The sequence below is a fragment of the Dreissena polymorpha genome, chromosome 7, assembly GCF_020536995.1.
Source record: "Dreissena polymorpha isolate Duluth1 chromosome 7, UMN_Dpol_1.0, whole genome shotgun sequence".
Taxonomy (NCBI): domain Eukaryota; kingdom Metazoa; phylum Mollusca; class Bivalvia; order Myida; family Dreissenidae; genus Dreissena; species Dreissena polymorpha.
Genome location: NC_068361.1, coordinates 54,981,986 through 54,997,137, shown reverse-complemented (window position 1 = coordinate 54,997,137; position 15,152 = coordinate 54,981,986). Strand labels below are relative to the sequence as shown.

Sequence of the window (15,152 nt, the reverse complement as noted above, 5' to 3'; positions counted from 1 at the left end):
GACTGGACACACCCCTGTCTGACAACCCCGTGTCTTCATAACACATTCATATAACACTGTGCAGACTGGTTTCATACTTTCTAACTGAAATCTTAAATTCCACAATTGAGCTTAAAACTATTGTATATGATTTAAAAATGGTAGCAAAAATGGTATCCAAATAGTCCAAGCTATACTATTCACCCAAATGTCTGCTTGGGAGCCATTGTCAATGTTCTGGTAATGCTCTGGTTAAGGTTTATGGGCAACATCTCCTTATCATTCTTTCTACAAAAGGAATTCAATTATAACTCAACACATGTGTTTGCGCCATTTTGTGGTCAATTACCAAGTTCTTTTACTTTGACCTGCAATTTAGCATAATTATGCCCCTTTTTGTAGTTATAATTTGTTTTCAAGGTGAACGTGTTACACCTCCATATCACTGATTTACAACAAGTATTCAATCCAAACTTAACACATGTGTTTAGGGTCATTGTGAAGTCACTGACCAAGTTCCATAACTCTGACAGAAAATATACATTATACTTTCAAAGCAGAAGAATAATTGAGCGTGCTATTTTGGAACAGCTATTGGTACGTTAAATCTGAACACAATTAAACTTGAAATATTTGTAAAAAGTATGCATTTGTGTCATAGTTTCACTCAATCTTCAATGAAAAAACATCTTTTAATTCAGTTTTACAATGTGCAAGGTTTGCATAAGATACTATGTTTAATTCTTAATGGTATTATAACAGAGGCTTATATGTCTAAACACTACCATGTAGGAAACAACTAACACAGTGTTCAATTGTTGCTTGTTCTGTACTAAACCTATTAACAATATACAATACATTAATGGTTTTGTTATTATTTTATAATACTTGTTTGTCAAGTCATTCTGAATTTTCTAACTGATCCAGCTGTTTTCTGAGCAACTGTTGGCATTTTTTTCTCTGCTTAAAATAGTGACCTCCTTCTGATTGCTGTAACATGTATTTGTACTATGGGGATTTGTCTAAAAAAAATATAATAAAATTAATATACAACATCCTAGTGGTAAGCATAACTTCACTATGCAAAAGTTATAATGCAGTGGCCAAACAATTGGAATATTATATTTGGAAAAAAATATTTAAATGAAACATTGTCAGAGGAAAAACTCTCACCTTCACAACCATGATTTGTTCATGATATATTTCTGACTGCAAGCTTTGATTTATTGCTGTATAAGGCAGATAACTCTGAAATAAAAAAAAAATGAAAAGTTGGTAAAAATAAAAAAAAGTTGTTAATTTCATCTCCCCAATCTTATGCTTAAAAAATTAATTACTTTAGTATTGACTGAAATAACAAATTTGAAAATAAAATCATTATTATTTTTTTTTTTACATTACATCAGTATTACTTGGTCTGTGTCTTAAAAGAACGTATCACAACCATTTACCATATTAATTTGCCCAGTCAAGCAGTGGTAAGCTGAGATGGGTTTTAGTCCTGTATATTTTTTGATGTTTTAGTTACTCAGTCGAACAGATATCAATAAATTTCATTTTGATATTTTGTTCACCATGTTATTTTGATTATTATTGCATTGAATGCTTTTTTCATTGCTATGTTTTCAGAGCAAACAACCTAATGAAAAAACTTTGGATTATAAGTGATTTCTGCTAATTTTTTTACAGGGTTCAGATATCATTTACTTTGAGGGTTGAGACAACCCTCACTATGAGGGCTGAGATGACCCTCACTTTTAGGGTTAAGATTACCCTCACTTTGAGGTTTGTTATTACCCTCACCTTAAGGGTTGAGATAAGCCTCACTTTAAGGGGAGAGATAACCCTCACTTTGAGGTTTGTTATTACCCTCACTTTAATGGTTTTGATAAGCCTTACTTTGAGGGGAGAGGTAACCCTCATTTTGAGGTTTGTGATTTCCCTCACTTTAAGGGTTGAGGATAAGCCCCACTTTGAGGGCAGAGGTATCCCTCACTTTGAGGGCAGAGGTAACCCTCACTTTGAGGGCAGAGGTAACCCTCACTTTGAGGACAGAGGTAACCCTCACTTTGAGGTTTGTGATTTCCCTCACTTTAAGGGTTGAGATAAGCCCCACTTTGAGGGCAGAGGTATCCCTTACTGTGAGGGCAGAGGTAACCCTCACTTTGAGGGCAGAGGTAACCCTCACTTTGAGGTTTGTGATTTCCCTCACTTTAATGGTTGAAATGAGCCCCACTTTGAGGGCAGAGGTATCCCTTACTGTGAGGGCAGAGGTAACCCTCACTTTGAGGGCAGAGGTAACCCTCACTTTGAGGACAGAGGTAACCCTCACTTTGAGGGCAGAGGTAACCCTCACTTTGAGGTTTGTGATTACCCTTACTTTGAGGGTTATATGAAAAAAATAACTTATTCACCAATAAATAAAAGTATTGGTTAGTGGTGTATCATAAAAAGTACATGGTTATGAGGGTGAGAGATTTTCCTATACCTATCCTATAATTGCAATAAAATATTACTTTAATGTCTAAAATTAGGAAAAAATTAGCTAATGGTGTTTATAACTTTTGTTGAGTGCATATGCTTTCTAAATAGATATTTTCTTTGGTGGATTTTTGATATAATATCTATGAATCTGATTAATTCCTTAATCATTATTTTATACCTTAACAACTGTACTATTTAATGTACTGGTAAACTTTACAGAAAACATATTGAGATACTAAGACATACAACACAAGGGCCTCATAAAATGTAACTATGATGCACAAGTGCCACTGTGGTAAAGTTCACAAATTATATGTGTTGATGTTCAAAGCACTTCATCAAATACATGTTTGACTGCATTTAATTTGAAAGGTCTTTGTAAGTCTGAAGGTACTGTTATTGAAAGGCTGTTTAATGCTTAGGCATCTGCATGATGTTAACATGGGTAGAAATGATTACTTTTAGCTTCTTGTCCCCAACATAAATGAATGATGAGTTGGTAGCTGTTAAAATTATGTCTGGTGTAAATGAATGTATGGTGGGCATGATTTTTATTTGAAAATGGATGTGAAATTTGAATGGTTGATTGGATAGGAAAAATATGAAAAATGAGAATAAATATGAAACGTTAATGGCTATGAAATAGGAATGATTGTGAGATTTAAATGGCTATGAAATATGATTGTGGGAAGTGAATGGCAATAACATGGAAATATATATAGGATGAGAATGACTGTGTGAATGTAATCTATACCGGAAGCATTTATAATCCTAAGATGAGAAATGGTATGGAGTGGAAATGGTTGTGGGATAACAAGAGAAAGAGAATTGGTGGATAAATAATGTATACAAAATTCAGAGTTAGAAATGGTTTAATATTATGTTTTGAGACCAATTTTGCACAATTATATGGCATTTTAAAAGAAGGTATTTTGAGGCACATTACAGGGGCACTATTCTGGTGTGTGGTTTGTATGATATTGTAGTTCCCTGCATTGTTGTATTATCACAGTTTGCATTCTCTTTGAGAAGTTTTCAGTTTTGTAGAGCTATTAAATGTATGCATGCAAGTTTTTTAATTCGTTGTTATTTAGAGCTTCCATATTGGCCACATCAATAAATGATTTTTGTCACATAGCTGAATTTGATATGGAAATGTAATCATTTAAAAATTGATATTTTGCTCTTTTACAAATCAAATAATACAGAAAGACTATTTTAAATAATACATATATTATCAACAATTATGTACAACAATCACTTTCCATGAAAGCATTATTATCTATTTTTTATACAAAAATAAATATTTTATATTAAAAATATTAAACTACATGTATATTGATGTTTTCTTTGTTTCTCAAATGTAATAATACAGCATTTGTAGATATGAAACATACATTTGTTTCCCTACATGTGAAAAAATCCAGGCATTTAAAAAAATGTTTACAGTTGTTCTGAATTCTGACTACTTATATATGTCTCTTATATTGACATAATAATCATTACATATATATATATATATATATATATATATATATATATATATATATATATATATATATATATATATATATATATATATATATATATATATATATATATACTGTAGAAAAATGATGGGTCTTTAAAAGAAGTTTGGAATTTGCTTTGCATGCATGCTTTATACTTATACTGATGTGCATTTGTCCATACAGGTTATAATAAACTGTAATAAATTAAAAATAATAATATTGCCTAGCATCACTGAGTATGTGATTCCCCATATCTGCACATACTATTATAGTAGAAATGTTAAAACACTGTTTATAGAAAGTAATGTTGTCTCAATAAGCATTGCATTACAAAACTATTTTTTGAAAGAAAACTGCATGATTATTTACGAAAATAAACAAAGCTATTTAGTTATGAATTATGATTTAAATTATATTAATAAGCAACCTTTCTTAAGCTTTGTCTACCTTTCTACATTAATCCTTAAATATAACTTGTAAGAGGGATTTCTTATTTAATTTACCTCATCAAATGAAAATAATAATAAAAATAAAAAACAAATTGTTGGTATTATATAAAACTGTTGGTATTATATAAAACTGTTGGTATTATATAAAACTGTTGGTATTATATAAAACTGTTGGTATTATATAAAACTGTTGGTATTATATAAAACTGTTGGTATTATATAACATTTTTGTTATGTTGCTTAAGACCCCTTTACAATCTATCTGTCATAAGACAACTTTTGTTTGTGCATCACAGTTATATTTATGTCTATTTTATTTACTACTTAAAAATAATTGTGAGAAAAGATTCAAGTTTGCATTTGTAAATATTTAAATGATTGTTTGAAAAATTAAATTATTAGTTTATTAAGAGTTATGGCCCTTTGTCTTTAGAAAATATTTTCCCAAAACTTTAATGTTTTTATCTTCTCTTTTACTAGTGGGTAGATCTTGCTCAAACTATCACAGTTGAATAGCCTAAACAGGTCATGATTTTCAAGTATGGAATTTCGACAGCGACAGGTTTCGGCAGAATTATGGCCCTTTGCTTGTGAAGTTAGGAATTTTCACTTTGACCTCTATTGACAGAAATATGGCTCTTTGTCTGTTTTCCCTCTATAAAATATATAGATTGGGGTATGACAATGGAGGGGATGTTCAGGCTGGCAGATTGAGTCAAACATAATTTTGGTTTCCAGTTAATAACTCTTAAGTTGGCATTGACTAATCTAAAACTTGATGAAACTGTAAATATAGCAAGCTTGCATGGAGACTTATTTTTGGATTGTATATGGGTACCGTCAGGTCAAGGGCACTAAAATAGAAATATGGTTTCTGCTTAATAATTCCAGTTTTGATGGAGGGATTTCACTTTGTTTGTAGGTAGCTTACATGTAGCCCAAGCTTGGGATTGCATTTGGAGCCAGTTGAGTCAAGGTCAAGATCACTGGTACTCAAAATAGAAAAACAGCAAACTTTGATGTAGTTTCCAGTCAATAACTTGTGTTACAATAGACCAATCTGCATAAAACTTGGGATATAGCAAGCTTTGGATACAAACCTAGATTGGGATTGCATTTGGGGCCTAATAAAACAGAACAACTGTTTTGCCCTCAATTGCTTTTCATTAGAAGGATGTGTTACGCTGATATTTTGTATGCTGGTAGCAGACCTAGCTTGGTATTGCACAATTTCTTACATGAAATTAATCAGTTTAATGTTAAAAACCTGGTTTCATGGCATTCCCATCTTCCTTGTTTGATAGTTAGATCCAGCTTATGATTAGCCATCTAGATCCCTGGTAATACTATATAACCAGTATTAAAGCAAGCATGTTTACCAGCATTGTAGAGTTAGAATAAACAGTATGATAATAATACTTTTAATAATAATAATAATAATAATTGTTAAATTACTTAATGCGCCACTCACTGTGTTCCACAATTAATATATAGCAAGCATTTAAAATGTATTATTCCTTTACGACTTTAATGACTTATGTAAAGTTTAACATATCTATCTAACATTGTTGTTATTAATCACAGTTTAGACCAGTCATTGTTTTGCTACCTCACTTTTGTTTATGTTTGGTATCAACAATACAATCTCTCTTTTCTACATTATACACTTTTCTGACCTGTAAAGATTAGGCCCAATAAGTTCATGACATCTTATGTGTATACCCCACTAAAGATTAGGGCCAATAAGTTCATGACATCTAATGTGTGTAACCCACTAAAGATTAGGCCCAATAAGTTCATGACACTTATGTGTATACCCCACTAAAGATTAGGCCCAATAAGTTCATGACACTTATGTGTTTACCCCACTAAAGATTAGGCCCAATAAGTTCATAACATCTAATGTGTATAACCCACTAAAGATTAGGCCCATTAAGTTTATGACATCTAATGTGTATACCCCACTGAAGATTAGGCCCAATAAGTTCATGACATCTTATGTGTACTTGTCCAGCTTTCTTTTCTTTCAAAATAGTTGATGTATATTGGCAGGACAAATGAAAAAGCATTTTATATACGGTAATAAATGCTAATGTTAAATATTTTTTGATATCTTTAATAAATTTTACAATAAAAAAAATCATAAACATATTTTCAAAAAGTAATCATAGCATTCTAATTCATCATGTATATTCTTTGGATATCATACACGCTTTACAATAAATAACATAAAAGAAGTAAATAGTGTAAAATTTTAATTTTCAAATTTGGGATTTTGTTGTTGATACCATAATCTGATGGCTAGTCAATGTTGTTGTTTTTGTCCAGAGTTCACTACTAACGCTGTTGTTTAATGTGCCAGGTCTCGGCAAAAAGGCTGGACGCTAGGGTATGGTACCAGGACATTTATTTTTTGTTGCATTCTCGAAACAAGCCTGTAGGAGTCTTGCCTTAGTAACTTTTATTCCCCCAAGAACCATTCGGCCTGATATCATTGTGTAAATACATCTATGTCTCTGAACTCTAACAAAGCTGATAACAAACAAGATGAATATTATGAAAGTCTAATATTGTACGATATACAATTAATGATGAGTCTGAATAATTTTATTTCATAAGAAAATGAAAAAGAAAATTATTTCAATGTTGATTTTTGAGGTGATTGGAATCCTACAGTGTTGCTTACGAGAACATTTTAATTTTGTGTCACAGGAAGAATTTGGCTGTTCCAGAAAAGTTAAAGACCATTTTAATAAGTAAAGACAAACAAAGTAAAGACAAACATTTGTTTTTCACAAAGCACTTTCGGTATGGTATTTACATTCCGTAACAAGATACTAAATTAAAAGGAGCCAAGTCAACAATGCCTGGTTGCAGGTTGGCATTTAAAGTATTTGTTTAGAATAAATTGTACTAAATATTAAAATAATGCCTGTATATTGCCTTAAAAATGGTCTTTATGTTTGTGATGTGATTCAGGGTTGAATTTTTCTTCAACAGCCTTCTTCTAAATTTGAATTATACATTTTTTTATTTCTAACAAACTTAACACTTCTGTGTGTTTCATTTGTGTTGATATGTTATGGATCGGCTTTTCATGTGGAAATTTATATGTATTATTTTATCAAAAAAGGTGTTAAGCAATTTTTAACATGCACTTGAATGTGATTATATTGTTCATTTTGGTTTTTGCATTAAAACGCATGGCCAGATAAGAAAAGAGTTTGCTCTAGTGTTTTCATTATATGCTTTTATTTTATTTGAATTGACTTATTTTTACCCAGACTATTCGCCAAATAGTTCCAAGAAATACTAGTCAGCCAAATGTTGCCATGCCATTGGCGTCCTCATAACGCTTGCTTATGGTAAACGTGCAACATCTTATCACTCTTTTTAATGCAGGCAATCATTGAAACTTTACAATATGTCTGTGGTCATTGTGTGTGGTCACTGACCAAGTTCCATAACTCTGACCTGCATTTTAGTAGAATTATGCCCCTTTTTGTACTTAGAAATGTGTTTAAGTTGAAAGTGCCGCTTCTTCATATCACTGTTTAAACCACAGGTTTTCAAGTAAAACTTCACACATGTGTTCATGAACACTGTGTTTGGTCACTGACCAAGTTTCATAACTCTTAAATGCAATTAATTTACTAAGAAAATTCTGTTTAATGTTTGCATGCAAGTACTCCATAACTACTGCAGATATTCAACATCAAATATGTGTCTGTGGTCATTATATCATGCAACTGACAGAAAATGTACATTTTTACTATAAAAGCAGAATAATGGTTGATCTATTGGGACAGCTCTAGTTGTCTGTAAGAATTTTTGATTTGTTTATTCAAACTAAAAACCTTTTAAAAAAAGTAGTTTATTTACAATAAATATAATTATGTATTTTTGTTATTGGAATATGCTTTATTTAATAAATGATGCAGTATTATTATTTTAATTTCTAGTTCTATCATCTTTAAATTAAATTTTAAGTTTTATTATGGTAAGATATTGCATGTATAATGTCAGTGCTTTTTTATGATAGTGGGATGGGTAATGTAATCTTCGATTTATTGCAAAATAATGATAATGTATTTAGGACAATTGCACTGAATATTAGGTAAAAAAATTAGCCTACATGTTATATGTCAATAGCAATTTATTGTTTTGACAAAGTATTTTGATATTTTCTTCTTGTTAATTGAATGATATTTCTTGGATGCTTACAAGCAGAGCAGTTATATGTTATTTTATATTTTATTATTTCATGAATAACACAAACAAAGGTTCCATTGTTCTGGACTTGAATTAAAAAAAAACTTTGGATTCTTTGAAATTAGTCACTTAAGGGAATCAATAAAAAATTTAAGTAATCTTGAAAAAAATCACTGACTATACAGGAAGCAAACCTTTTAATTATTGAGCCTTATTCTAGGAAAACTGTGCTTAATGCTTGTGCAAAAAGATGTCAATCTTGGATGACGCTTTATGCATGTGCATTTAGCCCAGTTTTCCAACAACAAAACTCAATTATACACATACAATCCTAGGCTATGGTGACACGCACATTTCAATGTGTCCTTCATGTCCCCAGGGTGGAGGTGAATGACACTGTGAGGCGTGTCCAGAAGTGGGTCACCACGGCAACCAATGCCATAGACAGCGAGGACGCCAAGCTCGTGGAACAGGCATGTAGTACACTGTGCGCAGTAGCACTGCAGTAAAATTTACATATTTATTTTACTAAATTTAATAATGAAGCAATATTTTTTTTTAAGTTTCTTCATTACGAGTGTTATTTAATTGTGTTTTTTTTTTATAATTTGTATGTGCTTTTAATCTATGACAATTTTTTTAAACCTCATTTTGCCACGGTGAAAAATTCATATAATTAAGCATTGCACTTTTTCTTCCAATTTTTAGGTAAAATTATGGCCTTTAAGTATGTTTTTGCATTATAGAGTATATATGGCCAACATTTTGTGTTTTCAACTTCTCTTTAAATAATGGATGGACAGGGTTTTTTTTGGCCCGATTTTATAGCCGAAATTTGGCTATGTTCCCAATCCCAAAAAGTATACTTTTTTCCTAAAATGTGGCAAAAAATTCCCAATTTCCAAAAAAAATTTTTTTTTTTTTTTTTTTTTTTTTTTTTTTAGAAAGAGGTCTTATGTGTATTTCATCTCAATTTTAATTCAATTACAACTAACTGGGTATTATATGATTTTTTCTTTTAATTTGAATGATTATAAAGAGTTAAATCAAATTTAGTGTTTCCCTAATCAGTGGACTTTTCGTGTGGAAAAAAAGGCTAATGAATTTATTTTCCCAATTTCATGAAAATGCCGATAAAATTCCCAATTCCAAAGCCATGGGCTATCTTCCCAAAAAGTGGAAAAAAAAACCTGATGGATTTTGCACCAACCTTACCGGTTGAATAATCTAAATATGTAGATGATTTTAAAGTAAGGAATTTTGGCTGCAACCAGTTTTGGCAGAACTATGGCCCTTGGTCTGTTTTTCCACTATAGAATATAAAGAACCAAAATTGAATGTGTTTAACAACAACTCGAATACTGGTTGAATCTTGCACAAACTTTCACATTTGACTGACCTGAATGTTAAAATGATTGTTATGAAGGAATTTTGGTGTCCAAATATATTTGGCATCATATCAGTGTCTATGACACAATTCAGATTTTATCTTTACTTCATTCTCTGTTTAATGTTTATGTTCATTTTGAATGTTTATTTGAATATAACAATTGTTGTTGGTTGTATTATACAACTGCATTCTCTATAAAAAGTCTGGACCAGGGTGAATGCTTATCATAAATTTATTTTGATGTATTCTTTTTTACTTTCCAAAGAGAAAAAGAAAACAACCATCACTTTCTGATACACTTCAAAGTAACCATTACCAAATTCTTAGTCAAATAGAATTACACTGAATTATGTCATTACCTTATTGTTTGTAAGTCATTAAAACTGTCCTGACTGCTGTCATCACCCTACTGCTTGCCTGTACCCTGCAGGTAACAACGCTGCACTCTGACATGATACGGTGGATGGTTCAAGTGCTGCTACGCCTGGCACCGGACCGGCCCGGCAACTCCAAGGAGGCTGGTGAGATGGCGCTGCTGGCCAGCAGGACCCTCAATGAGCTGTACGAGGGGGCCAAGTACATCTTCGAGCAGCTTCTACTGTTCTCATCTAAAGTTGTACTGTAAGTACTAAACCGGGAGTGTTCCGTGTCAAATATGAAAAAATGAGCTGTAAGTTTTACATCTAATTATTCAAACAAAAATATGCAATTTATTATGATTCTGGTGTTCACTTTGCAATTTCTTACATAGACGATGCAAATCTTGCTTTGTAAGCGCAACATTGATAAGTATTAATGCTAATAATACTTGCACTGCATCATGTTGCCTTTCTCAGCCTGTCAACCAGTAATACTTGTACTGCATCATGTGATCTTTCTGAGCCTGTCAACCAGTATTACATGTACTGCATCATGTGACCTTTCTCTGACTGTCAACCAGTATTTCTTGTACTACATCATGTAACATTTGGTAGCTTGTCCACCAGTATTTCTTGTTCTTCATCATGTGACCTTTCTCAGCCTGTAAACCAGTTTTACTTGTACTGCCTCATGTGACCTTTCTCAGCCTGTCAACCAGTATTACTTGTACTACATCATGTGACCACAGTCTGTCAACCAGTATTACTTGTACTGCATCATGTGACCTTTCTTGGCCTGTCAACCAGTATTACTTGTACTGCATCATGTGGCCTTTCTCAGCCTGCCAACCAGTTATACTTGTACTACATCATGTGACCTTTCTCAGCCTGTCAACAAGTATTATTTGTACTGCATCATATGACCTCAGCCTATCGACCAGTATTACTTGTACTGCATCATGTTGCCTTTCTGAGCCTGTCAACCAGTATTACATATACTACATCATGTGACCTTTCTCCGACTGTCAACCAGTATTTCTTGTACTACATCATGTAACATTTGGTAGCTTGTCAATCATTATTTCTTGTTCTGCATCATGTGACCTTTCTCAGCCTGTCAACCAGTATTACCTGTACTACATCATGTGACCTTTCTCAGCCTGTCAACCAGTATTACCTGTACTGCATCATGTGACCTTTCTCAGCCTGTCAACCAGTATTACTTGTACTGCCTCATGTGACCTTTCTCAGCCTGTCAACCAGTATTACTTGTACTACATTATATGACCTCAGCCAGTCAACCAGTATTACTTGTACTACTTCGTGTGACCTTTCTCAGCCTGTCAACCAGTATTACCTGTACTGCATCATGTGACTCTTAGCCTGTCAACCAGTATTACTTGTACTACATCATGTGACCTTTCTCAGTCTGTAAACCAGTATTACATGTACTGCATCATGTGACCTTTCTCAGCCTGTAAACCGGTATTACTTGTACTGCCTCATGTGACCTTTCTCAGCCTTTCAACAAGTATTACTTGTACTGCATCATGCGACCTCAGCCTGTCAATAAGTATTACTTGTACTGCATCATGTGACCTCAGCCTGTCAATAAGTAATACTTGTACTACACCATGTGACCTTTCTCAGCCTGTCAACCAGTATTACTTTTAATACATCATGTGACCTTTCTCAGCCTTTCAACCAGAATTACTTGTACTACATCATGTGACCTCAGTCTGTCAACCAGTATTACTTGTGCTGCATCATGTGACCTTTCTCTGCCTGTAAACCAGTATTACTTGTACTGCCTCATGTGACCTTTCTCAGCCTGTCAACCAGTATTACTCGCACTATATCATGTGGCCTTTCTCAGCCTGTCAACCAGTATTACTTGTACAACATCATGTAACCTTTCTCAGCCTGTCAACCAGTATTACTTGTACTGCATCATGTGACCTTTCTCAGCCTGTCAACAAGTATTTCTTGTACTACATCATGTGACCTTTCTCAGCCTGTCAACCAGCCGGATTGACAATGAGGTCCAGGGGGTACAGAGAGGGACCATGTAAGCAACATGTTTGAAACTTGAAGTTACAGTTTGGAAAGCCTTGGTTTTAGGAGTTTATGTTCTAGTTTGAGTTTTAAATCCCCTTGTCTGATTGTATTATTCTCACAAATTCCTATTAGTTTTAATTGCATTTGTTTAAGTTTAAATTAAAAAGTTTTAGTTGAGATTATAAGGCTTGAGTTTGGAGCTCTAAAGTTTGTGTTTGAATGTTTCACTTTTGTTACCAATTTGTTTTCCATATCTTCAAGTTTGATTTTCAAAATCTTGAGTCTCCATTTTTTTTAACAGAGTTTTCAGAATTTTTAAGTTTAGTTCAAGTTTATGCAGAAGTATGAGTGGTTGTTTCTAAGTTATAATAATTCTCAAATTTAAATGTGTGTGTGTTTTCATTTTAAATACAGTTTTATTTTAAATCTTTTGAGTGACTTGAGATCTGGTAGAATATTTTGGAATTATTTTCAATCATGTGCTATTAATTGTATTTTAACTTTATTTCTAGTTGTATTGATTAAAATATTGTATTGTCTTCTATTTTGTGCACAAACTGAATGACAATAGTAATCAACTCAACAATATAATAATTTGCACATTTGTCCATCATATAGTGACACACAACCATTCTTGTCAGATTGATATATCATCAAAATATGTACTATTTGAAGAACAGTCGCATAAGCCAAACATGACTCATTTACGCTGTTGATTGCAGTAGCATACTACCAATATCATTTGAATATGTAAACGGAAAGAAAGAGGCACCACTTTCATTCTGAGACTTTTGATACTATGCAATATAAATATTGTTCTCTAAGATATACATTGCAGTTATGGGTGTTTTAATGATATAAGGTGGAGTAACTAGATTGTCAACTTTATAAGATACTGTTATTAGATGTTCTATGATGAAAGGCGGAGTAATGTGATTGTCTATTATATAATGTGCAGTAGTGAGATTGTCTATGATATAAAGTGCAGTAATGGGATTGTTTATATTTTCACATGCTGTAATGGGACTGTCTATATTTCAATTGCTGTAATGGGATTGTCAATATTTCAGATGCTCTAATGGGAATGTCTATATGTCACATGCTGTAAAAGAATTGTCTCTATTTCTGATGCTGTAACGGGATTGTCTATATTTCAAATGCTGTACTGGGAATGTCTATATTTCAGATGCTGTAATTGGAGTGTCTCTATTTCAGATGCTGTAAAAGGATTGTGTCTATTTCAGATGATGTAACGGGATTGTCTATATTTCAGATGCTGTAGTTGGAATGTCTATATTTCAAATGCTGTAATGGGAATGTCTATATTTCAGATGCTGTAACGGGATTGTCTATATTTCAGATGCTGTATAGCTAGTGTCTCGATTTCAGATGCTGTAACGGGATTGTCTATATTTCAGATGCTGTATAAAGATTGTCTCTATTTCAGATGCTGTAACGGGATTGTATATATTTCAGATGCTGTATAGAGAGTGTCCCTATTTCAGATGCTGTAATGGGATTGTGATGGAGAACACACAGAGGAGACGTGACCAGATGGAAGAGAATGCTGATCATGAGCTCAAGGATCTCAAACGATTGAAGGTAATCACTATCTGTTGTTCATAAAATGTGGTTAACCATGGTTATCAAGATAAATTATCTTGAATATCTGCATGTTGAAATGATTAATTTGAATTTAGATACAAATAAATATGAACCGGTCTGGGTAAACTGGTATTAATGCTTATTAGTGTTTTATGGCCCTAGAATAGTCTGTTAAGTTGGCACAGGCTAATCAGGGATGACACTTCCAGCCTGAGACAGATTTTTCTTAAAAAGAGACTTCCTTTAAATGAAAAATTCCATAAAAGTTGAAAGTGTAGTCCTGATTAGCCTGTGTGAATTGCAAAGGCTAATTAAGACAACACATTACCCACATGCATTAAACCAGTTTTCAGAGAGCTTTGCTAATACCATGACTATGTTACAATCAGAATGAGTGTGATGACTGGATCAAGACGTCTAAGCTGCTATGTTCCCACCTCATGGGTGAGTCAGTGGAGGCCCTCTTCCCACCCCCCAAGCAGGACAAGGAGACAAAGGTCAAGGACAAGAAGCAGGTGACCTTGGTGACAGACGAGGCTTACGTGGACCAGGAGAGGCTTGTCCGACAGGAAGAGGAAGAACATAAAACTGTACGTGGGGAAGGATTGGTGGAGTTTTGTAATTATTGCTGTTGTTGGCAGCATTTCTTTAATGGAATTTAAGCATGTTGTTTAAGGCAAGTGATTTATTTGTAAGTTTGTTTCATTAACGAGTGTTGCCAACATCAGTTTACCTATGCTTGCAAATATTTAAAGATACAATATCAATTGCCAAAGTAAAATTAAGGCTGGTAAAATATGGAGCTTGGCTTTTGAAATTAATAGTTCTAATTTACTCTGTCAACACCCATCTTAACTTTTTCAAAACAGCTTGATAGATAGCTCAACCCATCATCTGTATTTGTGGGCATGCATGGTTTCCACAGAAGTAAATTCTCTAAAAGCTAATTATTCGTTGAGTTCATTATTATATCTGTTTGTATCTGTGTAGTGTCTAGACATATAAAGCTGCAATTTAGCTCAATTTCATAAGATGAATGCTACTCTATTACAGTGCTGTTATTTTTAGAATGGCATGTCCTATATTATATTGATACTGTTATTTC

The 15,152-nt window shown here is 33.1% G+C and overlaps 2 protein-coding genes and 1 long non-coding RNA gene across 11 annotated transcripts in view; 2 read left to right on the top strand and 1 right to left on the bottom strand.

Moving 5' to 3' along the window:
• Positions 1 to 15,152, bottom strand: part of LOC127838321 (zinc finger and BTB domain-containing protein 41-like) — a 138,960-nt gene that overhangs the window by 35,435 nt on the left and 88,373 nt on the right. The window lies entirely within an intron of this gene.
• Positions 1 to 15,152, top strand: part of LOC127838317 (axonemal dynein light chain domain-containing protein 1-like) — a 46,346-nt gene that overhangs the window by 24,949 nt on the left and 6,245 nt on the right. For 5 of the 9 annotated variants that reach the window (XM_052365986.1, XM_052365990.1, XM_052365984.1 and 2 more), the window contains exons 19-24: positions 6,786 to 6,812; positions 9,015 to 9,108; positions 10,456 to 10,646; positions 12,399 to 12,452; positions 13,948 to 14,044; positions 14,437 to 14,637. In XM_052365986.1, the coding sequence (XP_052221946.1) occupies positions 6,786 to 6,812; positions 9,015 to 9,108; positions 10,456 to 10,646; positions 12,399 to 12,452; positions 13,948 to 14,044; positions 14,437 to 14,637 (664 nt within the window). The remainder of the gene's footprint in view (positions 1 to 6,785; positions 6,813 to 9,014; positions 9,109 to 10,455; positions 10,647 to 12,398; positions 12,453 to 13,947; positions 14,045 to 14,436; positions 14,638 to 15,152) is intronic. The other 4 variants (XM_052365992.1, XM_052365988.1, XM_052365989.1 and 1 more) reach the window with 3 other exon arrangements.
• Positions 6 to 3,750, top strand: LOC127838342 (uncharacterized). The gene is made up of 3 exons (XR_008029774.1): positions 6 to 1,908; positions 2,054 to 2,276; positions 2,325 to 3,750. It is a non-coding gene; the product is annotated as an uncharacterized LOC127838342 (long non-coding RNA).